Source organism: Phoca vitulina, unplaced genomic scaffold (genome assembly GCF_004348235.1).
Source record: "Phoca vitulina isolate PV1807 unplaced genomic scaffold, GSC_HSeal_1.0 scaffold52, whole genome shotgun sequence".
NCBI classification, from domain to species: domain Eukaryota; kingdom Metazoa; phylum Chordata; class Mammalia; order Carnivora; family Phocidae; genus Phoca; species Phoca vitulina.
Window position 1 is genome coordinate 3274808 of NW_022589755.1, and position 27935 is coordinate 3302742.

At 50.1% G+C, this 27935-nt stretch overlaps 2 protein-coding genes across 4 annotated transcripts in view; one reads left to right on the plus strand and one right to left on the minus strand.

The window, feature by feature from the left end:
• LOC116622339 (leukocyte immunoglobulin-like receptor subfamily B member 3) overlaps positions 1–27935 on the minus strand; it is a 205279-nt gene that overhangs the window by 106435 nt on the left and 70909 nt on the right.
• LAIR1 (leukocyte associated immunoglobulin like receptor 1) lies at positions 7401–16421 on the plus strand. 3 transcript variants are annotated; one of them, XM_032388803.1, is made up of 11 exons: positions 7401–7502; positions 7872–7907; positions 9961–10242; positions 10341–10475; positions 12826–12864; positions 13154–13264; positions 13340–13382; positions 13469–13506; positions 13666–13721; positions 13799–14087; positions 14186–16421. In XM_032388803.1, the coding sequence occupies exons 1-11, from the start codon at positions 7469–7471 to the stop codon at positions 14296–14298; spliced, it is 1176 nt and encodes a 391-aa protein (XP_032244694.1). In that variant the 5' UTR covers positions 7401–7468; the 3' UTR covers positions 14299–16421. The 3 variants fall into 3 exon arrangements, with proteins under 3 accessions (XP_032244694.1, XP_032244695.1, XP_032244696.1); XM_032388804.1 differs by having other exon boundaries at positions 13802–14087; XM_032388805.1 differs by lacking the exon at positions 13799–14087.

Genomic DNA, 27935 nt, shown 5'->3' on the forward strand with positions numbered 1-27935 from the left:
CAGTTTGGCTATTGTGGACATTGCTGCTATGAATATTGGGGTGCAGGTGCCCCTTCAGATCACTACATTTGTATCTTTGGGGTAAATACCTAGTAGTGCAATTGCTGGGTCGGAGGGTAGCTCTATTTTTAATTTCTTGGGCAACCTCCATACTGTTTTCTGGAGTGGCTGCATCAGCTTGCATTTCAACCAACAGTGTAAGAGGGTTCTCCTTTCTTAACCAACTGAGCCACCCAGGCGCCCGAGGGTTCCCCTTTCTCCACATCCTCGCCAACACCTGTTGCTTCCAGTGTTGTTAATTTTAGCCACTCTGACTGGTGTGAAGTGATCTCTCATTGTTTGATTTGTATTTCCCTGATGCCGAGTGATGTTGAGCACTTTTACATGTGCCTGTTGGCCATTTGGGTATCTTCTTTGGAGAAATGTCTGCTCATGTCTTTTGCCCATTTCTTGACTGGATTATTTATTTTGGGGGGTGTTTGTTTATAGATTTTAGATACACTAATCAAATTAATTAACCCTCCAAGCCTCAGTGTTCTCATCTATAAAATGGGTCTAATAATGGAAACTCCTTCCCTGAGTCATGGTGATGATTAAGTGAACTATCCATATTCAAGACTCACAACAGCATCTGGCATGAAAGAAAATGTTCACTGTGATTTTTACTGCCTCCCCAGGTTCTATCTCCATGAATGGTTCACAGTGACTATTTCAGACAAAACTCTGATTATGCCAGACTTATGTTTCACGCCTTACCCGTAATCTTAAAGACAAAATCCCAAATCTTTAGATGGCCTGTTAGAAAGCCCTACACATTCAGTCCCCAATGTTTTCCTCCTAGTCCTCCCATCCCTGGCTCTTCTGGAATTGCTGCAATTTATCTGAGCTGGCAAAATTGTTTCCTGACTCTCTCACAGAAGCTCTGTCCTCTGCCCAGACTCTCCTATTATTTTTTTAAAGGAAATGGATGCACCATTTTTACTCTCTCTCTCCTCCTCCTCTCTGGTGACAGAGTACTCCAAGGTCTTGGAAAGTGCTGGAGCCAAACGGTAGAAGAATCCTGGGAGCATGAGTTGCCCCATGGAGGAGCTCCAAGTGCCAACCTGAGACACCCATACCTGAGTGAGCAAGAAACATTCCATTGCCATGAACTACTCTTATTTTTGAGGTTGATTTGTTTAAAAAAAAAAAAATCTAAGGTTACTACTGGTTACATATCACCATGGCAATGATAGACTTTTTTGAGCAGTTCAGTAGGTGTCTTCCTCAGCAGACCATGAGCTCCATCGGTTTGTGTGTCTCAAATTTTTGGCACAGGGGTAAGCCCTTAATAGGTACCCAATAAATAGGTATTGGTCGGGGAAAAAGGAAATTCACCAAATCACATCAATGAAAGTTCCTTGGGGAGGTGACTTGCATGAGATTCTTTTTTTTTTTTTAAGATTTTATTTATTTATTTGAGAGAGAGGGAGAGAATGAGAGAAATAGCACAAGCAGGGGGAGCAGCAGAGGGAGAGGGAGAAGCAGACTCCCCGCTGAGCAGGGAGCCCGATGCAGGGCTCGATCCTAGGACCCTGGGATCATGACCTGAGCCTAAGGCAGACGCTTAACCAACTGAGCCACCCAGGCGCCCCGAGGTACTGGACTCTATGTGAGACACTTACGTCTAACACCCAAGTCAGTGCTCGGAATCCCTCCCCAAACCCCAGGGCCAGGGTTCCCAATCTGGATTTCATGTTTGAGTCTGAGATAATGTTCAAGGAGGGCATGAGTGTGGATGAGAAAAGCTCTCTCCCATCCTGCCAGTCAAGTGAAAGAGGAATTGGGTCTTGTGGACGACCTTTCTGTGAAACACTGGGTAAGAAAACCACACAATGGTCTCTGACCGCCACGCTCTGCTCATCACGTCTTCATGGCTGGGAGTACAGAAAAATGGCCACAGCTGGTGATTTCTGGTGGGACACATAACCAGAGGTCACCCAGTCCTGGGTCCTGCTCCTCGTGTTCAGACAGAAAGGGAAATGAGTGGGCCACGTGGAGCCCTTCAAGCCCAAAGTCAAGAACCGAGGGAACGGGAAACTGACCCCCGTTCACACAGCTACCTCTCTCTCTCTTCTAGTTGGTTGTGACAACTCTCTTCAGGTTAGCTAAGACGCATGTTGATTTTTGTGCCTCCGTGATGTTACTCAGAACCCCAATGTGGCCCGTACCTCTTACATCTTGAGGAGTCAGTCACCCCAGATGGTGCATAGGTTGGAGGGGTTATAATAACCCACTCCTTTGTTGTACAGACTCACACGTATTTCTTCTTTGAGTTACTTCCCACGCGAGGCAGAGGTGTCTGGTTGCTCACCAGGAAAGTGTGCCTTTTTTCCTCTACAGAGGAGTACTGTCGTTGGGAGACGGTCTCCCTTGCAACCACGTTTGCAAGAAATTGCATTCTTCAAAACACGCCAATAAGAGGGTGAAGCCTTAATTAGAGCGGGCATAGGTATTCACAATGAACATATCTGACAAAGCACTCGTGTGCGTAACAAGAAAAATAGAAAGCTTCTTACCGTTTACTCGAGAAAAAGAGTCAACCCAATTTTTTATTTTTTTATTTTATTTTTTTTAAAGATTTTTATTTATTTATTGAGAGAGAGAGAATGATAGAGAGAGAGCATGAGAGGGTGGAGGGTCAGAGGGAGAAGCAGACTCCCTGCTGAGCAGGGAGCCCCATGCGGGACTCGATCCCAGGACTCCAGGATCATGACCTGAGCCGAAGGCAGTTGCTTAACCAACTGAGCCACCCAGGTGCCCCCAACCCAATTTTTTTAAATGAGGAAATGAGAAAAGGACTCACATGGACATTTCACACAAATAAATATCCAAAAGACCAAAACCATATGAAAATGTTCCCAGCAGCATCAGTCATCAAAGAAGTGCAAGCCAAAACCACAGTAAGATATCATAGAAGATGTAAAAACCTCAACAGCTGGTGAGTAACAGTAACCAGGGCACGCAAATGCACCAAGTATAAATTGATACAATCACCTTCAAAAATGTTGGCCGTACCTGCTAAAGGCGAATGCCTGCACAGCCCAAAACACAGCAATTAACACTCCTAGGTTTATACAAACTGACATGCACCTATACGCTCATCAATAGACATGTATTAATATATTCAGAGCAATATAATCCATCCTAGACGAGAAACTAAATAAATTCCCCCTTAATGCTTAATGGATAAATACATCGTGGTTATTCACACAACAGAATATTCTAGAGCAACAAGAATTGATGGTCTACAATTTCACATGTCATTATGAATAAATCTTACCAACATCTGGTTGAGTAAAAGGAGCCAGATACACTCAAAGGGACTGTAGAGTATATTCACATCTGTGTAAAGAACCCAAACAAGCAAATTGAATCCATGCAAAGCTCTGTTTCTGAATCAGGGTGGTGGTGACACGAGACCCCTCCATTCATGGAGATTCATTAAGCTGTGCATTCGATGTGTGCACTTTTTGTCCGTTGTACCTCAGTAAGAGTAAACACACACGCACCCTGAGACACATCATAGTAAAAGTGCTGAAACACAAAGACGGAATCTCAAAAGCAGTGAAAGAGAAAAGGGCACTTTACTTTCAAAAGAGCAACAATATGGGGGTATAGCTCAGTGGTAGAGCATTTGACTGCAAAAGAGCAACAATAGGATTTAGGGTTCATTCACAACAAAATGACCAACGTCACTAGGTATTTATCCAAAGGATACAAATGTAGTGAGCCAAAGGGGCACCTGCACCCCAATGTTCATAGCAGCAATGTCCACAATAAGCAAACTATGGAAGCAGCCCAGATGTCCATCTACCGATGAATGGATAAAGAAGATGTGGTCCATATATACAATGGAATAGTACTCAGCCATCAAAAAGAATGAAATCTTGCCATTTTGCAATGATGTGGATGGAACTAGAGGGTATTATACTGAGCGAAATAAGTCAGAGAAAGACAAATACCATAAGATTTCATTCATGTGTGGAATTTAAGAAAAAAAAAACAGACGAACATAGGAAAAAGAAAGGAAAAATAGAATAAGATAAGAATAGAGAGTGAGGCAAAGCATAGAGACTCTTGACAATAAAGAACAAACTGAGGGTCACTGGAGGGGAAGTGGATGGGGGATGGGGTAACTGGGGGACAGGCATTAAGGAGGGCATGTGATAGAATGGACACTGTGTGTTATATGCAACTGATGAATCACTACATTCTACCTCTGAAACTAATAATACACTATGTTAATTAAATTGATTTTAAACTAAAAAAATAAAGTATAAGAAAATAAAACCACAGAAAAAGAAAGGAAGGAAGGAAGGAAGGAACGAAGGAAGGAAGGAAAGAAAAAGAGAAAGAAAGAAAGAAAGAAAGAAAGAAAGAAAGAAAGAAAGAAAGAAGAAAAGAAAAGAAAAGAAAAATGAATTGACCAGTGTCAGCAGCACCGGGATGCAGTCTCTACGAGTGTTGGAAGAGAAGGGCTGCCGACCTAGCCAACATACAATTCCAGAACAGGAGAACGCCCTTCAGCACCAGAGGTGAGAAAAAGACATTTCAGGCAAGGAAAAGCTATTTATCACCAACAGATGGGGACCACAGTCCCCCACAGTTTATTTAATTACTGTATCAATGTTAATTGCTTGGTTTTGACAGATGGAGTGCAGTTACGTAAAGTATTGATGTTGGGGAGACTGGATGAAGGGCATAGCGGAACTCTCTGGGTCTCTGCAAGTTCTCTGTGAATCTAACATTATTCCGGGGTAAGAGGTTTGTTTAAAAAATGTTATCGAACAAATAAATGTTTTCCAAAAAGTAAAAGAAAAAAAAAAAGAAAGAAAGAAAAGAGAGATCAGTGGTTGCTGGGAGGGCAAAGGGGACACGAGGAATCTTTTGGCTACGATGGAAATCTTCACGAGGATGGTGATTTCACAGTGGCCAGAGCTCATTGAATTGCACGTATTCGTGGATGGGGTGTGTTGTATGTAAATTATGCCTAAATAAAGCTGATGAAAAATCACTAATAAAGACTACGCGAAAAGAGGGGGAGTGGAGGATTTCATGCATGGGAGGCATCACCCAAGTGGACGAGGGCTGAGAAGCAGAACAGGGGACGAGGCCACATGGCCAGTGAGCAAGCCTGAGGCCACAGAAAGCAGGGAACGAAGGCTCCTGGGCTGGGTGCCCCCGATCCCCCTACAAAGCTGGGATGGTGTCTGCGGGGACCTGGAGTCACCGGGGAGATCAGCAATCTGGGCCTTGGGTGTGTTGGGAGTCAGCCCCTTCCATTAGCACAGTTTGGGGGTGCGGGGACCTGATGGACAGGGACAAGGAGCGATGCTGTGAGGCACGGGGACACACAGCCACCGGAAACGAGAAGCAGAGAAAGAAGAGGAAGAGATACCGAAGGGGAAAGGAAGTGGGAGGGCAAGAGAAAGACAGACCGAGAGGCAGAGAGATCACAGGGCGAACACACACAGAGATTAAGATCAGGAAGTTGCAGATTCAGAAGACTGGCTGGTGTTAGTCATTTTTCAGGAGCAATCATTTTTGGCTTCCTGTTTCAAAACACGTATTCTTGGCAGCCCTCAGAAATGGGTGAATAATTTCAGTTCACTCTTACGATAAAATGGAAGCTCCTGGACTCTGGCTTAACAAAGGGAGAGTGTCCCCAGACACCTTGACCAGGGAGACCTCTGGGCTTTAGCCCTTAGCCCCATGGTCTGCAAGGCCACGGAGATAAGACTTAACTCGTCACCGTCAAAATGAGAGCTGGGTTCAGCATCCAGCTTGACTCTGGGGAATCCCAACTTCCTTTAATTTCTGGCTACGTAGTCTTCACATACTTTCCATTTCTTTAAGGCACTGAAGAAGATTCTTAAGATCTTGTATTAAGCAGTTTTAGGTTTTTAGACATAATTAATTGTATTTAAGACGGAGTGCAAGTCCATGGACTTAGTCTGACGTTTTGACAGGAAAATCTAGGGTTATTTATTGTTTACTTATTAAGAATTCCAGGGAGAGGTGGTCCTAGGGTTGGTTTAGCAACACAGGGACCTTCTACGGATCCTAGACCTCGTGTCCGTCCACCCCAGCTGTTTCTGCTGTTGTGTTCAAGCCCGTTGCCTCATGGCTGTGAGGTGGCTGCTGCAGCTTCATCTATCACATCATCATGCTACACTTCCCAGGGAAGGACAGGAGTAAAGAGGGCAGAGGTCCCATGAGACCCTCCCATATTAAGGGAGAAATAGGATTCCCAGATACTGTGGTATACTCTGCTTTCAGCCTCATTGGCCAGACCTGGTCGTGTGCCCCACTCTGGACCAATTACTGCAAACGGGATTGCTAGATTGCCTTAACCCAGACTTCATTCCACACCCACCCCCAGCCCCAAGCTTCGAACACAGCCCCTCCAACAGCTCTAGGTTCCTGTTGGTAAGGGAACTAGGGAGCCGTGACCGATGTTTGGCCACCATCAGCGTCTGCTGCAGCCACACCTTGGAGAAGGTGTGGCTTCCTGCTGTCAGGGCAGTGGACACGAGAATCTGTGGTGGGACCCCTGTCCTGCTGGGCTCCGTGGTGCATAAGTGTGTTCCCCACCCTGATTCTGCTCTTTATTTCAGCACGCGGCTGCAAGCCCCATCTGGCCCCAAGCCTGAGGTCTGTCTCCTGACCATCCCACCCCTTTAGGATTTTGCATGTGCTCAGGGGCACCCTACCTTTCCCTGGTTCCAACGGCACTGGGGGGAAAATGGGAAGAGAACTCATGCTAGCAGGATGTTTTTAAAGTTCCCAACACCTGACTGAGAATTTAATGAATATCATAATATTAAAGACTTGGAGGAGGTTCGCCTGGGTGGCTCAGTCATTAAGCATCTGCCTTCGGCTCAGGGCATATCCCAGGGTCCTGGGATCGAGTCCCGCACTGGGCTCTTTGTTCAGTGGGGAGTCTGCTTCTCCTCCTGCCTGCCCCCCCCCCCGATTAATAAATAAAATCTTTTTTAAAAAATTAAAAAAAATAAAGACTTGGAGGAGGATTTTAGGCTTCCCATTTTAAATATGAGGAAACATTGGTGTAAAGTGGCATAACGTCTTGCCCAAGAACAGATGGTTACTTTGTGTTATCAAGTCAGTTTGTTGCACAGATCCATGTTCTGCCTTATCCCAGAGGTTGACAATCAGGTTCTTACCTCAGGCGTTCATCTGGGGGTGAGTTCAGCCTCATCCAAGCATGTTTTGGAGGGCAACTTCCTCACTCTCATTAGTGAGAAGAGTGGGAAGGACAGGAGTGCATTCTTCCCCTTTGTGGGAGACTGCTGATGTAGAAACCCCATGATGTGCCCCAGCTGACACTTCCTGTCCCTTGTCAGTTGCAGACTCTGTCTTTTCACCCATCGGCTCCAGGGCGGGTGCAGGCTGCAAGGGTCTGGGCATGTCTCCCCATTTGACCACCTTCCTGGCCCTTGGTGAGTCCTGGAATGGAGGCAAAGGGTTTGAGGGACAGAGGGGGTGGGCGGGAGACTTGGGGAGGGGGCCTGCTTCCCTTCCCAGTCCTCACCCCAGTCCAGAAGACGTCGGGACACTCGGAGAGCGATGTGGATCAGCACCCTCAGCTCTTGCCCCAGACCTAGTCAGACCGTGCAAGTTCAGTCCTAAAAATGGGCTCCTGGGTATGGGGACGATTTCAGACTCCAGAGGGGTTGGGGGGGGAGAAGCATCTATTTGGAAGAGGGGGCCGGGGGCTTGTCTCGAGACTATTTCAGAGCAAGAAGGACTGGAGCAGCCCCTGAGGAAACCAGGGATGGGCATCTCTCTTACCAGATCTTCTCTTCCAGCGCTCTGCCTGGGCCGAGTGCTCCAAGCACGGGAAGGTGAGTCTCCTCCCCATCCCCTCTGTACCCCAGAGTGCTGCTGACCCTGGGAGGGCCTGGGAGGAGCCCCTGAAATTTACCCCGAGTTGCAAACAATCCCAAATGTATGACCCTCCCAGGTCTCTCCCCATTCTCCACCTGCGCTCGCAACAGCCCCCCAGACAATGGAAACCCCACAGGATTAGGCTGAACCCAAGGCTCTCCCACACAAGCCCAGACCCCCCCCCCCCCAGCATCCCCTGGGCAGAGAACATGACAGTTGCCAAGGGCAGAGTTCCAGACGCCATCCTTGATCCCAACTTCTTTACCCTCAATACGCATCACCTAGTGACATAATTTTAAATGATAGTTTTAAAATTTCACTTACATTTTTGAAATTTATTTTTCATATTTTTTCCGGGCAAAATAGTAGCTTTTTAGAGCCCTTTCACCATTTCTGTTCAGATCGCATGAGACCCACGCACCGCTCTTTGGTCTGGATCTGTCCTGTCCTCACACTGTCCGGCTCACGCACCTCCAGATACCTCAGCCCTCCTTCTTTCTCAAACACACCATTTCCCCCTCAACTCCGGACCTCCTCACATGCTGACTTCTCTGTGTCAGATGCCCTGGCCACCCCTCTCTGCTCAGCGTGGGTGATTCACCCTGGACCCTCTGCTCTCAGCTCAGAGGCCTCTTCCCTCCAACCTCCCCGAGGACCCCTAGATTCCCACACTCACCCCAAGGGCATGCATCACAGTTTGTACCTGTGGACTCGGACAAGTGTTTGATCAGTATCTGTCCTCCCTCCATACTTTCAGCCCCGAGACGGCAGGGATCATGGGGGTGTTTCTCAGGTTTGTAAGACCAGTGGCACGTGGAGGGCATCTGTACGTGGATAGATAGTACTAAGATATAGTAGAAACGAGGAAGGAAGGAGGGAAGGAGGAAGGAAGGAGGAAAGAAAGAAAAAGAAAGAAAGAAAGAAAGGAGGAAGGGAGAGAGGGAGGAAAGAAGGAAGGAAGGAAAGAGAGAGCAGGCAAATGAGCAAATAATCTCTCCTAGCTCCAGCCTCCATGAGGGATTTTGTAACTTTTTTTTTTTTAAAGATTTTATTTATTTATTTGAGAGAGAGAATGAGAGAGAGAGAGCACATGAGAGGGGGGAGGGTCAGAGGGAGAAGCAGACTCCCCGCTGAGGAGGGAGCCCAATGCGGGACTCGATCCTGGGACTCCAGGATCATGACCTGAGCCGAAGGCAGTCGCTTAACCAACTGAGCCACCCAGGCGCCCGGGATTTTGTAACTTTGATGTCGTCTTCCTGTTTCAGGGATACAGATCCTCTCTTCCTCCGCCACCAGCCTAGCTGAGGCAGATGGGGGTTTTCAAGAACCTTAACAACAAGGAAATAGAGATAAGGCTGAGATGCAGGTAGAAAGTACAGAGCAAACCCAGAGACGGGTGACCCACAGAGGACTTGCTTTGGAGACAGGAAACCTCATCGACTGAGGTCTGTGGGACCAGATGAGCTGGTGCTCCACCACACCCCCCACTGGACTTCCCCTGGGGCTTTGCAGACTGCCCCCCGCCCCCAGCCGGGGCTAGCCAGGCCACAGTCATTCCTACAACTCCAGACTCCTGTTTCCCTTGTCCCCACAAATGACACGTCACCCTCATCCACTGTTTCTGTCCCAGCCCCCTCTGTCCCCCCAGAAAGTGGCCATGGGCAGCGAGAGAGGCCACACTCCGCAGCAGACATGTCTGGGCACCCAGCCTGCTCTGACATCTCCCTGTCACCCTGAGGAAAGCCCAAGATGTGACCGAGTCCCGGGGTCCTATGTCAAGGGGGAGAAAAACTGCAGTGAGGAGAATTCACACCCACCTAGAAGGGGCCTGGCAGGGGTGGGGGGGGTCTCTTGGGGGAGGAGGACGGAAATGTTCTAAAGGGGTGGTGACCATTGCACAGCTCTGCAAGTTTGCCTAAAAATGAATTGAGCATCTAACAGGGATGAATCGTGTGGTATGGTGACTTTCTCACAAGTGGCCTCTGAGAGCCCACTCTGCTTCCCTCCTAGGGGCCCTGCCCAGACCCTCCATCTGGGCGGAGCCAGGCTCTGTGATCCCCCAGGGGCAGCCCGTGACCATCGTGTGCCAGGGACCCGCTGAGGCTGAGACATTCCGCCTGGAGAAGGAGGGAGATGCCCTACACCCAGATGCGCAGAACCCACAGCATGAGACGCAGGCCAGATTCCGCATCCGCGCGGCGAGTGAAGACACTGCTGGGCTCTATCACTGTCTCTATCATAAGGGTGTCGACTGGTCTGAACGCAGTGCGCCACTGCAGCTGGAGGTGACAGGTGAGGATGTCTCTGCTCTGCCCTCAGGTTTCTCTGGGACGGGGTGATGGCCGGATGCGGTCTTCTGATGGATGCTCAGGGTTCCCGTGGGTGCTCAGGGTTCCGATGGGTGCTCAATGCACAGACGCACCAGGCTGAGTGGGACAGACCCTGGGGGCCTCCACCGAGCATCAGTCCTTCTGTCCTGGTCACAGAGACACCCCACCCCTCCACACACACCTACTCCTCAGCTGGTGAGTAACAGACCTCAGCCTGGGGGCATTGCTGGGGGCGCTCTGTGCTGGGGACCTGGGGGGGCTCTGGCTTGGATCAGGGACTGGTAAAACCACAGTGAGGGGCTGCCACATGCAGAGCGCAAAGACACTCACTGGTTGAAGTACCTCTGTACCAGGTGCTGTGAAAACGGTCAAAGCTAGCAGCGGCTGGATGTGGGAGGCACTCCTCTGACCTTCGGAGAGCCCCCCACTCCTTTAATGTGCAAAGCGATGCAAGTTTCATGCCCAAAGGCACAAGGCTCTGAAGGGTGGAACCAGCCCGGGGGAGGGAGGGGCAGAACTCAGGCTGTGGCCACCCCCTTGTGGGCAGGGTCCTACTCTTGGCAGCTGTGCAAGGGACAGAGGTCCAGAGGGACAGAGAGACTGACAATCTTCCAAATTACGGGAGAGAACTGGGCTCTTGATGGTTATGTCCCAACGGTGGCATTAGGTCACTTAGAGGAAGACAGAGCCCCTCTCAGAGAATCCTGACCCCGCTGGGTGGGGGGCGCACAGGCATGCCCCCTGCCTCTCGCCCCCTCCCCCATCTCTTGTTGCGAAGACTGAAGTTCAGAGCAGAAACCCCGCAGCCTTCCTGCCGGCATCAGGGTGGAGATTCCAGTCCTGCCTCGGAGCTCTGTGCCCGCGGACCAAAACCGTGCGCGCCCCAGTTTCCTCGCGTGCAAAAGGGGCGACAAATGTCCTGACCCTGGGGCGCAGGGGACGCAGGAGTTGGTTTACGCAGGGCACGGCGGTCGGGTCACTGCCTGCTGAATGCCACGGCCTGAAAAAGTGCTGGTCTTACCAATACTGACCCTTTCTTCTCACCCTTTCTTTGTATGCACCAGACACCCACCCACTGAGCGCTGGATGCACACGGGGAATGAGGAGAAAGGGTCCCTGAGCTCCCAAATGTTAATGGGAAAATTAATTAGAATGAGGAATAGAAATGTTTATATATATTTGTATATGTTTAAATAGAATGTATTTATATATATCAACATTAACTTACAAAATTTCAGATCTATAAATATATTAGAATGTATATTTACATCATATGTTAAATACACAGTACTATAATTAACATAATAAAATATATCAATATATTATTACATATGGATATAGCGTACAGTATTATATTATGTGTCATGTATTGCTATAATTCATATATGTAAATACATACCTTATAATAGTAAATATGTATAATTGAGATACAATTGAGATATCTAGCTTATGCATTACAAGTAATCGTAAGTGATATATCATTAAAATTATTTACGTAAATTAAATTATACGTATATAAGTTAAAACACAGAACTTAAAAATGTATATTTATATATATATATTTTTTTTTTAAGATTTTATTTATTTATTTGAGAAAGAGAGATCATAAGCAGGGAGGAGGGGTAGAGGGAGAAGCAGACTCCCCTCTGAGCAGGGAGCCTGATGTGGGACTCGATCCCAGGACCCCGGGACCATGACCCGAGCTGAAGGCAGACGCTTAACTGACTGAGCCACCCAGGCGCCCCAGTATATTTATATTTATTATATATTACAGCGGGTGGGGTCCTGCGTCATGGACCAAAGACAAGGTGTTGAGGGAGGGAAGTTCTGGAGGTGAAGTTTTCTGCCTTTCTTAAAGGACATTGAGGACTCAGCCTCCGGGGCGGCGGGAGGGAGGGGGCACTGTCCGGACGAGGCGAGTGGGGGCTCCACCTTGTGCGCGGAGGAGCCCAGCAGGACTCGGTTTGACCACCTGTGAAATGGACGTGCAGTACGTGCGCAGAACCCAGGGCCAAGCCGTGCTGGAATGACTGGCTTCAGCCGCGAGGCTTCAGGCGACAGGAGGACGTGGAGTCTTGGCTTCTGCGCTCACAGAAGGGAGACTCGCCCCCACTGGGGGGCTGCTGTGAGAAACAGAAGACATCAGCAATGGGGATTTTTGCGCGCGGGGTGGGAGTGCAGAAGGAGGTGAGCAAGGGGAGGGCGGAGGGCAGCACTGACCCACAGAGCCTCCTGCAGGAAGGGCTCGCTGTGTATCTGTGCCATCCCGCACGCTGTCATTAGCCAGGCGTGGCCCCTGAGCTCAGGAAAGGTGGCCAGTGCAGCTGAGGATCTGACTTTTACATTTATTTAACTTGCGTTTCAATGGAAATTGTCCAGTGAGGTTATCATACTGGACAGCATGATAGGGCATCTCCATCCTCACAGAAAGTTCCATGGGTCTGCTCTGGAGAAGCCCCCTTTGCCGGGCGGGGGGAGTCGGGAAGACTCAGCCTTCTCTGTCCAGCTCAGGCCTCTGACCGTGCGCTCAATTCCTCCTTCCCAGGAGACCCACAGATGCACTGGGAGGACAGTAACAGTCCCGGTGAGTGAGGGGGACAGAGGAGCAGGGTGTGCTTCTTGGGGAAGGGGAAAGAATGGGCTTTGGGGTTGGTCCTATTCCAGCTCTGCCGATGCCCTGTGGACAGAGGACTTCGGCACTCAGGACCCTGGTCTTGTAATAATGCTTCCCATGTCACAGGACTACTATGCATTGCAGAGATTTTATACCTAGGTGTGTGCAAGCCCAGCACCCAGCATACACATGGTATGCAGTTGGTGACCAATAAATGCGCATCCCTGATAATCTGCTTCCATCTTCCCTGTTCCCCCAGGCCTGTCAACAGAGCATGTTTCTATCCTCATTGGGATCTCTGTGGCCTTGTTCCTTTGTGTCCTCCTCTTGGTCCTCATCTTCCTCTATTATCAGCACCAGAAAAAACACAGTAGGTCTCAGGGAGAGGGTGGGGGTGCTGGGAAGAAGGGCTCTCTTCTTAATTCACACCCCTGACTGTCCTCAGTGCCCCCCAGCAGCAAAGGTGAAGAGCAGAGGCCCCAGGAGAGGTGAGGTTCCTGAGACTGACCCCGGGCTCCCTCCCAGTCCTCTGCCTTCAGGGGGGCCCCCAGTGCTCACTGTTCTTTCCCCTCAGGGTTAGCCTGGCCGTTGACATCCTAGAGAGGACACCAGGTAAAAGGAGGGACAGGCCAGGGAGGGGGGAACGTTTGGGAACATTCTAGGATGTTCCCGATGCGGTGCAAGTTTAAAACCTGAGGCTGTGAGTTTTCAGGCAAACTTGCCTTCCAAGACCCACCTCAGAGACCTGACCCCTTGTCCTCTCCCCTCCAGATCTGGCCACAGTCGACAGACTTCCTGAAAAGGACGGGGAAATGCTTCACACCCCAGTAAGTCCTTGTACCCATTACCAATTGCTGCATTAACAGATGCAGCTTGATGAAATGATCTCCGTTTCTTTGCTCAGCAGTTTGGAAGCAGATTAGCGGAGTGGTTCTGGCTCAGGGTCTTTCTGGAGGTGGCTGTGAAGATGTGGACCACTTCTAGGATGGCACTCCACCCCCCGCCACGACTGTTGGCAGGATGCTCAGTTCTTCCCGGGCTTCTCCATGGCAGCTGGCCTCCCCCAGAGGGAGGCCACAGAGAGGGAGGGCCAGAAGCCACGTTATGCCCTCACTCTGCCATAGTCTACTGGTCACCCAGGCCAGCCCTGATCCTAAGTGGGAGGGAACTACACACAGTGGTGATTCCAGCAGGTGGGATCACGGGGGTCACCTGGAGGCTGGCCTCCCCTTCCCACAGTCCCCTACCCTCTCTTCAGCCACCCTGACTCACCTGGGTCTCTCTCTCTCAGACCCCTACTGCAGGAGGCCCCCCGGACGTGACATATGCTCAGCTGGACCACCGGATCCTCACACAGAGGATGGCCCAAGCCGCATCCCCGCGGTCCATGGAGCCCACGGCTGAGTCCAGCACATATGCGGCCCTCGCCAGACACTGACTCCAGGCCCAGCTGGCCTCCACTCCTAGACACACAGGAAGCCATTCCTGCAGACGCATGAAGTGGCCATTTGGAGGGCTTCCGGATGGAATCATCCCTTTCTGGAAAGCCATGCAGTCAGATTTCCTGGAGGCAAGAACTGGCGTCAGGAGACCCCTAATCAACATCTAGGAGATGCATGAGCCATGCGGTCCCTCCTAAAATCCACTAGGTCCTTGGAGAGAACGTGTAGCCCTTATTTCCAAACTCCCAGCTACAGACTCCAGACTCCTGGCAGTTTCCAGAGACTCAGCTATAGTCACTTGGCTGTTTCCAGAGACCCAGCTATGGTCTCCCAGTCACACAGTGATTCCAGATGTGTCCCCTGTGTCCCTAACTGCCCCCAGAGGCTCTGATTTAATTGTCCACTCAGCTGACTCTAAAGGCCTTCCAGAGTTCCAAAGTTGACCTTGAACCTGGACTATACGTGGGCAGCTGATAGCTGAGACGCCGTTTTCTGGATTATGCTTCTCTTTGTTCATCAGTAAAAGTTTTCACAGGCCCGCCCTGCGGTAGCCCTGCACGGGGAGCCTGGTCCCAGTCTCTGCTCAAAGCTCAGAGCAGGAAACAAGACAAAGAATGCACTGGTGTTTTCTGAACTGAGTGTCCCAGGGAGGAATGAGGGCAATGCTGAGGAGACGTGTGCCCGAGTAAACATGCAGATGGTACGACCCTACCCTCCACACACACACACATCCACAAATGCACGCACATACATGCACATACACACGCCCTACATGCACATGTCCACAAATACACCCACGCACACACATGCACACAAACTATACAAATGAATACACATGCACACGCACTAATGGACAGATATATGGACCATACGAGGGAGTTGGTGAGGCTGTGACTGCACAGGGAGGGACCCTGAGGCTTTCAGTCCATGCCGCGGAACACGGCAGCCTCACATTTCCCATCCCTACTCCAGGCTCATCCGCACTGGAGGCCATGCATTCTCCAAACACAACAGCACCATCCAGCTCCAAGACCTTGTCCTTCATCTGACCTTCACTCCCTCACCCAGCTAACGCCCTTCAAGTTTGGGCTTGGACGTCGTTCTTCCTAACGGGGTTGCAGCAACTCCTCCACGTAAAGTGAGGGTATCGGTTTCTCACGGCTGCTGTAACGAATCACCACACCCTCCGTGGCTTCCGACAACACAGTTTGTTATCTTATGGCTCTGCTTGTCCAAAGTCTGAAATCAGTTTCTCCGGGCCTAAAAGCAAGGTGTCCATAGAGCCACGTTCCTTCTGGAGGCTCAAGCGGAGAATCCATTTGGTAACCTTTTCCAGCTTCTAGAGGCTCCTGCATCCCTCGGTCCGTGGCCCTTCCTCCATCCTCAGGGAGCCCTGCGGCATCTTTAAAACCTGCTCTGGTTAGGATTCCTGCTTCTGTGACGCCTCCTTCCCCTTCCTCTGACCCTCTTGCCTCCCTCTTATAAAGACCCTCGTGCTTACACTGGGACCGCCGGACAATCCAGGATCATCTCCCCTCTCCAAATCCTTAACTCGCTGACACCAGTAAGACACCGTTTGCCACGTGAGGTAAGGTAACGTGTAAGGCAGCATGCGAACGGGCCGCCTCCCACTGGTCTGTAAAATGCTGGATGTTTTGACGGTCTAATTTCCGTGCGCCCAGAATGACTCTGTGGAGCAGAACCTGCTACACCCCTCGTATTAGCCACGTTTCAGGTGTCTACAAACTTGACATCTGTCCTAGATGCATGTGCTGGACACGACCTCGGTCACTGCGTTGACTTCCAACCTTCCTCACTGACCCCCTCTCCTGAGCAAAATCCTCTTCCTGGGGGTGCACTTTTCAAACACTCACCAGCTGACCCAGAGCCCACACCCCCAACCACCTGCCTTACGAGGCTCTCACACTCTGGGCCACTCTCTCCACGTGCCCTCATCACCCCAGAGCCACGGAACAGACAACAGGGTCATCTTTTCCGCTAGAGAGCCCACTGAAATTGTGGAGTCCAGCCAGTCCTGAGCCTGCTCGCCCTGGCTTGCTCATTCTTCCTGTAGAAACCACACCAAAAGCTCCGCTTGCCCCGCCGCACCACCCCCCCGCCCCGCCCCGCCCCGCCCCGCCGACTGCCCCTGGAGCCCTGCGTGGTGCGGTGTGCCCCTCCTCCTGAGAACTGTAACAATCTTTCAGTAGTGTGGCTGCTCCGTGCCCTGACTGTCCCTCACAGTTCCTACGAATACTCAGGATTTTTAAATCACCCTACTGCTGAGTTGGGATCACGTTCACCTGTTTGCTCGTGCGGGAGGTTAACTTCCATCACACATGAGCTGTTATGCTCCCCTAATCGCACACATTCTGATGGGGATGGGGTGTGGGCATCTTGGGGGCTGTTTCCTGAGAGCCCCCTGCCTTGTGGTGTGCAGAAAGCAGGTCGCCATATTTCCCTGGATCCGTTCTCCATCTTCTATTTCACATCACATGATGTCCAAATTCCATGCCTCTCTCCCTGACCCCCCAGGACCTGACCACGTGGGCGGGCCTCGTGGCTCTGTTATTTGAACAGGATCCTCTCCTCCCTTCCTCATGGCCCCTGTTACTTCTTAATGTCTCCGCACACAGATTAGGCTTCTGTCCACAATTGCCCACTCGATTGCTTAGCACTGTTGCTGATTGCTACAGGGTCTGTAGACAAGGCAGCTGCATGCTGCCTCCACAGCAAACACGTGGGATCTGCACAACCGCGTCCCCACAGCGGGACCAGCTATGCCACCAGGGGCTGTGGGGTGCCCAAGACGCCTGCCAGGAGAGCCCCGAGCCCCCTGTGGGGTGGGACGTGTTGTATCTCTACCTGGCTTGTGGGGTCAGCCTCGAGGACCCCACTCACATTAAAATGGAACCTTACCCTGACAACTGCTAGGGGGGCCTGAGTGTCTCATTCTGATCGATTTTTATGTCTCTTATTATTATTATTATTTATTTTTTTTTTTTGCTATGGGGAGGGTAAGAAACCCGCATGCTTGCTATAGGCCTTGTATTAAAAGTTTTATTACATATTAAAAGAATATTTTTGAAAAATTCAACCTAAACTCAGCTGACTTATTATGGTGCAATTGCTATTTTACTTCTTTGCAAATATTAACACTTTTTTTTAAAGATTTTATTTATTTATTCATGAGAGACAGAGAGAGAGAGGCAGAGGGAGAAGCAGGCTCCCAAGAAGCAGGGAGCCCGATGCGGGACTCGATCCCAGGACCCTGAGATCATGACCTGAGCCGAAGGCAGACGCTTAACCATCTGAGCCACCCAGGCGCCCATTATTAACACTTTTTAAAAAGATTTTATTTTTAAGTCATCTCAACACCCAGCATGGGGCTCAGACCCCGAGATCAAGAGTCACATGCGTGGCGCCTGGGTGGCTCAGTCGTTAAGCATCTGCCTTCGGCTCAGGTCATGATCCCAGGGTCCTGGGATCGAGCCCCACATCAGGCTCCCTGCTCAGCAGGAAGCCTGCTTCTCCCTCTCCCACTCCCCCTGCTTGTGTTCCCTCTCTCACTGTCTCTCTCTCTCTGTCAAATAAATTAAAAAAAAAAAAAAAAGAGTCACATGCTCCACAGACTAAGCCAGCCAGGTGCCCCAACACTGACACAGTTTAATGTTCATATGAACCCTCCAGAGCATGTCCTATTCTTTTCTCCACTCCTCTTGCTCTTGAAGAAACTAGGGACTGATCATTAATTAACTTGCCCGAGGTCGGCCAGTCCTAAGTGACAGGGGCTGTAGACTGCAGACTGTCAGCTCCACTCGGGGACCTCAGGACAGGCTGCATCTCACCAGCTGGGAGGGTCTGTCACGGCTCAGAGAGGGTGGGTGACTGGTTTTTAAACACAATTTCAGCTTGTACTGAGCTTTGATTTCCCATTTGTACTCAAGGTTAATTTCTATTCGTACTCAAAGTTCTTCCTCTGGTTGCTACCCTCTACTCTGCATCTTTGTTTTCTTCATTACGTCCTGTACTGAATTTCTCTTTTTCATACAGGGACACATTCTCTCTCTCTCTTTATTATTTTTCAACAGTTAGTATATTAGTCAGGGTTCTCCAGATAAACAGAACCAAAAGATTCTGTTATAAAAATTGTATATAAATATATATAAAATACATTTATATATAATATGTATATAGACATAAGGCATACATAATATGTATATATAATATATAAATACATTTATATATAATATGTATACATAATATATAAATGTATTTTTATATATATTTAAATATATATTTATTATAGGAATCAGCTCTCTCTCAGGTTATGGAAGCCAGAAGTCCCACCACCAGCTCTCTGCCATCTGGAGCCCAGGAGGCTGCTGGTATAATTCAGCCCCAGTCCTCAGGCCCAAGAACCAGGCGCTACGATGTCCAGGGCCAGAGAGGATAGTTGTCTCAGCTCAAGAAGAGAGAGAGAGGGAATTGGGCCTCCTTCCCCTGTCTGTTCTATCCGGGCGCTCGGAGGATGGAGGATGCCCACCCAAATGGGGAAGGTGGACCTCTTCACTCAGTGACTGAATCAAATGCTAATCTTTCAGAAACCTGCTCACAGACTCACCAAGAAGTAATGTTTTCCCGGCTCTGGGGGCATCTCTTAGCTCAGTCGGGCTGACCCCTAAATAACCATCACAGTCAGAATGGTGTATTTCCCCCTAACGTCTGTCTTGTTTGCCTCTGACCGGAGCCAGGCTCTCAGCAAGGGAAGAGTGGAGAGCCTGGCATTGGGCGAGAGAGGACTCCTGAGTCTTCTGCCCCCTCCAGAGCAGGAACGGCTGACCAGGTCGGGTACCTGCCCCAGTGAAAAGGAGTCCTGTGAGTCCAGGCAATGATGTCATTGGGGAGCTGACACAGTTTCAGGGAAATTGAAAAACGAAAGCAAAATAAAGCTCACACCTCTTCCATCTTAGGGACTTGGTGGGAAGAGGAGGGGGGAGAGGGCAGAAAAGCAGACGTTGTGAACTAGTCTTTCCTTCCTGACCCTCCAACACGGACACAGGGGTCAAGATTCAGGCCATGGGTGCAGGGACATTCCCCGGGACGGATGTCCCTGACGCTCCGCGGCCCCCGAGCGCCACCTGGAGGATGAGCCACGTTTAGCATGCCTGGTGGCTTAGTGTGGCCAGGCAGAGAGGGCGGGTCCACCTTGCCCTGGGACTCCGCCCAGTTCCCCTGAGGTGTGCCCAGGGAGACAATGCCAGGAGGCCCCAGTGGGCCCGTCATGGTGGGAGGAGAGATCCCACCTGGGCCAGGCTGCAGGGGCAGGAGCGGGTGTCCTGACACTTCCACTGAACCCCTGGGACAAAGGGGACATCGAGATGACCAGAAGGGTCCCCAGGCCCCAGGGAGCAGAGAAAGGCTGGGCCCTGTAACCCGGGGGCACAGACATCAGCTGGGCCTCCAGCAACCTGGTGAGCAAACCCCACATCCCCAGGGACCAGCAGGAGGCTGAGAGGCGGCTGCTCCCTCCACCTGGGACACCATCCTGGGAAAGAGCATGGAGACCAGCAAAAGATGCAGGAGTGTTTGCAACGATTGGGAGGGACTGTGTGTGTGCATGTAAATGTGTGTGTGTGTGTGTGTGTGTGTGTGTGTCCCCTGCTTAAGACGGGGCAGCTCCTGAGTGAGACCAGGTCACTGATGGACAAAGACATTCTATTTCTTCAGCTGAACGGCATTACATCCTGCTCTGTTACACACACACACTCATGCACACACGCACATCCCCCAACACACACCCACGATGGTACGTTCACTTATGTGTGGACTCTCTAACTTCTCCAGGTTTGAATTTCCTAACGAATGACTTCTAACCTATCTTCGATGAAATAGAGCAACTCCTGTGCTATTGTTATAATTGCTCCCACGGTTTTCGAGCATTTTTTTCTCTCCCAGCACGAGCAATCATCTAGAGGCCCTCCTTCAACTGCTTTTTCACTGAAATCCACCAAAGGCATGCTTGCATGCGTGGGCTTCCATGGCACCCTCTCGTGGTTTGCAGCACATCCTGATGAGCCCCCCCCACACACACAGGTCCCGCTCAGCTGCTCAGTATCCTCCTGCTCCCTCTGGTTCCACCTTCCTGCCTGGGCAACATCACCTAAGCAAGAGTCACTGATTGGGAGGCGGTCAATGGCAACACCCATTTGCAGTGTTGGGGTCTTTCTCTAGGGATGAGTTTCAACAGAGCATCGCCACCTTTTCCTCCTGCTTCTTTGGGAATCGAGGATGGTTGCTTTCATGTAGAAAGAGAAGTGCTTTTCTGGGGAGAGCAGCCCTGACCCCGAGCCCCAGGTTCCCTGCAGTAGGTGGGGGACCCTCTCCGCAGGGGCCACATGGCCTCTGAATCCACAGGGCTGCTTCCTGGGTTGTGTCCATGGCAGAGCCCATGGGTCTGGACCTTCTGTTTCTTCGAGGCTGGGAACACGGAGGTTGATTCTCTTGTCCTGGAAAAACAGTGGCTACAGGGGCTGGGTCTGCTCTGGGCTTGTGTGCCAGGTCTAGGGAGAGCCCCATGTCTGTGCCCCCGGTCCAAGAGCACAGCACAGACCCCTCCTCTGTCCCTATCAGACCTCGCCTTGCTGACTCCAGGACCCCAAGGCAGTCCCTACCCCAGGACTCCAGCTCTGCCTGGGAGCCCAGCTGGTGTCCATGGCTCAGCTAGCCACTCCCCTGAGCTCTGATCCTAAAAGGCCCAGGCCTTTCCCTTCCCTGCCTCCTTCTCGTGGGAGGTCAGTATGGGTCTTAGAAGCCCCAGGACGCTTCCAGGTCCTCAGCCTTCCTTCCCAGGGTGAGCAGGTGGTGCATGGGACATATCAGAATCCAGTGGATGTTTTCAGTCCCCCCAGGAACTGGGCCCTAGTAGAAACTGTGAAAGGAACATAAGATTCGCTGAAATGTAAAGGCCGGTCGAGTTATAGGAGAAGCTTTTGAGAATCAAGGACATGCAAAAGCCCCAAGTTGCTAGAGGCCTGGGAGTGAGGGGGACAGACAGGGAGGAGACGATGCTCTGACTGCATGTCGTCATCAGGGATGGGGCTCCGGACCACCTCCCTTAGTCACAGTCCTGTGTTCTGTGCCATAAATGGACCAGGGAGCCCCACGGGGGTCCAGACAAGAACCAGTCCCCATCGCAGCCCCAACAGCGCAGGAAGCCTTGCCCACCAATGTTTGCACAAACATTATTGTTTCCTTAGTGGATTTGCATCTGTAGACTTCAGGGCTTTCCGTTAGAACCGGGATTTTTTTTTTAAACATCTTATTTTTAAGTAATCTCCACAGCCAAGGTGGGGCGTGAACTACGACCCCAACATCAAGAGTCACATATCCTACCGACTGAGCCAGCCAGGTGCCCCAGAATGGGATGTTTGACAGCATGAAAGTCCTCCTGTCCTGCCTCCTCCTCCTGCCCCCACAGCCCCGTCAGCGCTCCCTAACGAGAGAAACTGACCTGACCGTCTGGGAGGGAGGGGTGAGTGTGCAGAGCAAGGCCCAGAGTCACAGGATGCAGAGGGGTGCAGAGACAAGAGCATCATACCTGAGCAGAGCGCCACCTGCCCTAGAGAGCGTGAGGGAGACCTGGCCTGAGCGTTCTTCCAACGTGCGACCTGCCTGTCTCTGCACCCGCCGCCCAGAATAACATGAAGTTGTCAGAGAATTTCATGATTGCCCTTTGCATTTGGGGAATGTGTAGCTTGAGAACAGTCAGCCTGGTAGGACCAGGAGCTAGCCAGAAACTTCCCCTTTCTGTGCTCCACACCATCTGTCTGTGGCTGTCTCTGAAACTGGGTATCTTTCTACTTGGCTGTCTCCAATCTATGTGTAACTATGTGTGTGTATCTATCATCTCTTGTGTGCCTACGTTTGTATCCAGTTATGTATCTACTTATCCCCCTAGGAATGCACCTGCCATTATCCACAGTCCCATCATCTCTCTCTGTGCGTCTACCCATTCGTCATCTGCAGCCCAGCATGTCTGTATTTATGTCCATGTACACATATGTATGTATGCATGTACTATCCATGCACTTTATCATGTATCATCTATCTCTATCTCTACCTCCCTATCATCTCTCTGTCTGGCTCTATAATCACCAGTTAATTCTAGGGGGGTTCCATCTGGACATGGGTTCAGACTGGTCATGTAGTATTTCACTGGAACTCCTTCCAGAAATCAAGGCTCTGTGAAACAACAGAGGAAGGTAGAGCTGGGCCTGTGCCCCCCACTCCCTTCCTGTGAGACCACAGACAGGAGCCCTCGGAGCCCTTCCTGCTCACTTCCTGACCCGCAGGGCCCTGTCTTGCCACCCCAGAACGAGGATAGTGCAGTCCGCCAGAGGCTGGCCACGTCCTGCAATCCCGCGCGCTTCCTGGGCCTCGGTGAGTGGGAAAGGCAGGGGCACAGCGGGTGGAGACTCCAGCGGGGTCCACGTTGGCCTCAGTCAGCCTCCATCCAGTCCTGTGGGTCCCCGGGGAGGACTCTCCCTGCAGGCCCTGCCACTCCGTGCCGGGGGCCTAAGCCAACCGTGCAGGGACCAGAGCCTCTGACTTTGGGATGGGGCAGGTCAGACGGGAGGAAGGCCAGAGCAGGTGTCTGGTTGGGGGTCACCTGGGAATCGTCTGGAACCTGCTACAGGGGAGAGAAGCTATCTCAGGGAGTTCCTGTTGACTGAGGGTGGTTTGGGGGCTGGCAGCACAGTGACCCCCACAGAAGGTCCACTGGCCACCGAAGACGGAGGAAGGAGCCCTGTGTCCAGGAAGGAGTCGGGCCCTGCGGACACCCTCCTGCGAGCCCCGGGAGACCACGGCAGGCCTCTGACCTCCGGAACTGAATAAGCATAATAAACCTGCTTTGTCGTAGCAGACGAGGAACCTCAGACCCCTGGTGTCTGACACTGTTCTCCGTCAATTCCCAGTCTTCTGGAAACGGATTCCGGCACTGACCTTTCCTTCCAGCACCCTGACCTCAGCCCGACGTGTCATCCCAAACCTGGGAGCACCAGTGCCCGAAGCCCTGCCTGGCTACATCCTGGAGGCCTGGGCTTCATGTCCCAGGTGCTGCAGGTGGTGGGATGCAGAGCTCGGCCCCGGCTGCTTACGTCACACTTGTATCTCTGATCTTTCAAACCCCTGTTCCTAAGAAATCAATGTAATATTTTCCCGACTTACCCTGTGGCTCTGGTGTTGATGGGATGTAAGCGTATCTTAATTTTTATTTGTGTATATTAGCATCGGGGTGCGCTTTTCCGGTGTCTTACGGTTTAACTGTGTTTTGCAGTGTGTAGAACATTCGTCGGTTTCAAATGCTAAAAACCCCTGAAATGGTGCGTTCAGGGATGAGCCACCTCCTCTGTCCCCTACACCCCCCCCGCTCCCACACTGTAGGTGACGATTTTTGTCAGATTCTGGTTTTCAGAGCGAACAAGCGATCTGTGGAAAGGTAAGTCAGCAGACACATCGTGTTACTTAACTCCTTTCTCAGAAGGAAGTTAGCCCATTATAGAGCTTTGTACCCCGCTTTCTGCTTTTCCAGTTCCTGATGCTCCTGGAAGAAGCTGCCGCAAACTCCGCGCTGGAAACAGTGCACATTCACGCCCGTGCGGCTCTCTGGCCGAGGAGTCTGACGCGGTCCCATTGGCTGCATGAAGTGGTCAGCAGGGCTGCGTTCCTTCCAGGCGCTAAACAAAACACTCGTGAACAACAAACGGATCAAAGAAAAAAAATCGTAACAGAAACAAAAAATATCTCTAAACAAACGAAAATGGAAAGACACATACCAAAACCTGTGTATAGGCTGCTGCAGAAGCATTTCAGAGAGGGAAATTTGTAGTCGTGAATGCATCTGTTAAGAAATTGGAAAGATCTCAGGCGCCTGGGTGGCTCAGTCGTTAAGCACCTGCCTTCGGCTCAGGTCATGATCCCAAGGTCGGGATCGAGCCCCGCATCGGGCTCCCTGCTCTGCGGGAAGCCTGCTTCTCCCTCTCCCACTCCCCCTGCTTGTGTTCCTGCTCTCGTTCTCTCTCTCTGTGTCACATAAATAAATAAAATCTTAAAAAAAGAAATCAGAAAGATCTCAACTACACAGCCTAACTTTACACCTCGAGGGACAAGAACAAAAAGAGTACACTAATCCCAAAGTTAGCAGAAGGAAAGAAGGAGAGTGGAAAGAAATGAAATAGAGACACACACCCCTGAAAAAAAAGAAAAGATCAATGAATCTAAGAGTTTGTTGTTTGAAAAGATAAGCCAAATTGGCAAATGTTTAGCTAGACCACCTAAGAAGAAAAACGAGAGAAAACTTGAATAAAATCGGAACAGAAAGAGGCATTGCAACTGACACCATAGAAATACGTAGAATCGTAAGGAACTACCACCAACAACTCCATGCCCACAGATGACACAACCTGGAGGAAACCGACCAACTCCCAGCAATACAGAACCTACCATGACTAAATTAGGAAGAAATAGAAAATCTGAACAAACCGATAATAAGCAAGGAGACTCAATGGGTCATCAAAGACCCGTCAACACAGAAAATCCCAGGACACCAGATGGCTTCACTGGCAAATTCTACTGAACATCCAAAGAAGAATGAATGCCAATCATTCTCAAACTCTGCCCAAAAAGTGGAAGTGGGGCGGGGGGGGGGGGGGGCGGACATTCTCAAACTTGTTCTTCCAGGCCAGTGTTATCCTGATGTCAAAGTCAGAGGAAGACTCTACATGTTATCCTGATAATGATATCCCAAAATCAGATGAAGACACTACCAAATAAATAAATAGATAGATAAATAAATAAATAAATAAAGAGACCAAAGTTTTTATCTGTCCTTCATAACTCCAGAACAATTTCCCAGACAGATCATTCTTACCAGCATCTTTTTCCTTTCAGTGTGTTAATTAGTCTTGAATTTGGATGTCCAAGTATCTCCCTGGGTTTAGGGAGTTCTCGGTTATCATTTCTTTACATAAGCTTTCCACTCCTTCTCTCTCTATCTCTCCTTTTTCTGGAACTCTAATCATTCTGTTCTGTGGTAGATGCTGTCCCGTGCCTTCTATTAATTTTATTCATTAACTGAATTCCTCGAGTCCAGAATTTCTATTTGACTCTTTTGTACGACTTCTATCTCTTTGTTAAATTTCTCTTTTGGTTCACGTATTGTTCTTTTCTCGTGACTCGATGAGTTTTGTCAGTGCAGCTCTTTTGAAATCTTGGTCAGCTACATGGCGAAATTCCAAGTCTGAGTTCAGTTACTGGACGGCTGTCCTCATTTTTGCTGATGACATGTGTCCTTGATTCCTTGATTCCTCATGATCCTTGGAGTTTCCCATGGCTGTTTTAGCATTTGAAGTGGCGGTCACTCCACAAATCTTTAGTAGCTGTCTTCATGTGGGAGATGTTTTTTCATTGGTTCTGCTTATATGTGATACTTTTTCCAACTTTGCAAGGATGCACAAAATTCGTAAACTTGTATTTCCTTTCTGGTCCTTGAAACCCACCAGGCTGGCTGCTGGAATCTCTCTTTGTTTTGCTACAAGTTTGTGGTTTCTCTGTTGCCCACAGACCCCAGTTTGTTTTCTGAACCTGGCCACAGCATGGAATGAGGTGTGGGTTTTCACACTTGGGGAGTGGAGAGCACCCTTGGGCTGGGGCTGGGGGTGTTGGGGTTTCAGATCTCCCAACAGCTCAGAGACAGGCTTCCTGCTGGGGTCCTGAATGCAGTCAATGGGAACCACATCTGTTTAATCCCTTGGATATTCTTATCTGCCTCTTTCCCCATCTCCTGCTCCCCCCATCTGGAGGTCCTGCTTCAATACTCTGGGTGTCTCCAGCAGACCCACACAGCTGGGGAGGCCGGGCACCCCTCACTGTTCTCCCATTCCATGTTGGCTAGTTCAGCCCTCCCCCAACTATGCCCCCCACCCCGGGCAGAGGGGTGACTTGGCAAAATTCCTCTTACTGTCTCAAATGCATCTCCACTTCCTTCATTTACAACAAAGGGTCAGAATATACATGTCATTTCTAAATATATGCACCTTAACACTTGGTGGGTGTTTCCCGGTCTCTGTAAAATGTTCAATTACGTATCTCTTCAGCTGTTGCAGACATCATCCTCGTTTCTGTCCTTCTGGCACTTACAACACATCCTCATTCTGTTCCCCCAGCATCTCGAATTTCCACGTCTGGTCTCTCTATGCTGCCTTCTGGAAAACCCCTCAATACTGCATTCCAGTTTTATAAATGGCTCTTCAACTTTGTCTTGTCCTTAATGGAAAGAATTTTTTGAATGTATTGATTTTATTGGATTTTTCATCACTAAAATTTCTTAATTGTTTCAAGAATTGCCTATTCTTCTGTAACATAATCCATATTCTTGCATCAAAAATTCATTATCTCCTTTTATTTTTTCAGATAGTTAAATATGCTTAATTTTATTCTCATATTTTCTTATCCATTCTATTATCCTTGTATAGGATAATTCCTATTCATCAGTAGCTTATTATCCACATTACCATTGTTAGGATCACTCTCTGATGTCCATTCTTAGTGGACACTCTCCTCCCACACACCTGTTCGTACAAGAAGGGTTTCTCCCGGGGCTGTTCTGGGAGTGGGGCTGACCGCAAGAGATAATTGCAGCTTCTCCTGCTCTGTGGTGTCCACTCTCTCAAATGTCGCATCTGTTCAGGGTTGTGTTAAGCAGGGACGGGTCCAGTGCAGCCTCAAGCTCACAGTCACTCACGGAAGAGAAAAGCTGCCGTGAATCTGTTTTACACACACATAGGGGAGGTGGCCTGAGTCAGTGAGCGGAGAAACCCCTGTGCTTGTCCACAAACACACATTGGGGAGCACTGCAGTTTCCAGCCTTCACCTGCAGCCCTGTCCCCTGCCTCCCTGTGAGGACCCTGGGGTCCCTCTCTGTGTCCACATGGGTGGAAGCCTCTACTTGATGACCCACTGATGGTCCTGGGAATTGGCAGCTGCTCAGCTTTGTTCTCTGTTCTTTCTTGTGGTTCCATGACTATTTGGGGAACTTTCATTTCTCGGTTCCTGCGTATGACTGTTTCTACACATCTCAGAAATATGGCAAGTAGCACCTCTTGGTATGAGGGGCATGTGAGGGGTCTTGACTGGATGCAACAAACATCCACATAAGTTGAGTCTGACCCCATAATCCTCCCATGTACCAAACCCCTCTTAACCTGCTCTGGAAACTAACAGTGATGGATCCCCTCCCATGAACTGGGAACCACTGAATCCCACAACTACCCTGAGGAGTGGGGTTCAGGACAACAAGACCTAAATAAGGAAACAGGCTTGAAGACAGGATGTTACCACCCTGGGCCACAAGGCATGGATAATAGATGAATATTTAGATAAAAGTTAACTTTTCCTTCACAATCAGAGCTCTAGCTGAAATAAATGTCCCCTACAGCTTACAGGCAGGACCCCAAGGTGGGGAAGACAGCTCCGTCCCAGGAACAAGGGGCACCGAGGAGCCAGGAGAGACACACAGGGATGTTCCCAGGAAGGGGG

Bases quoted from the DNA above. Each gene is read 5' to 3' on its own strand.
- LAIR1 (XM_032388803.1), top strand. From the start codon at position 7,469: ATGTCTCCCCATTTGACCACCTTCCTGGCCCTTG. The intron at 10,476-12,825 runs GTGAGTAACAGA...CCTCCTTCCCAG, and splicing joins ACACACCTACTCCTCAGCTG to GAGACCCACAGATGCACTGG. The intron at 14,088-14,185 runs GTGGGATCACGG...TCTCTCTCTCAG, and splicing joins CACAGTGGTGATTCCAGCAG to ACCCCTACTGCAGGAGGCCC.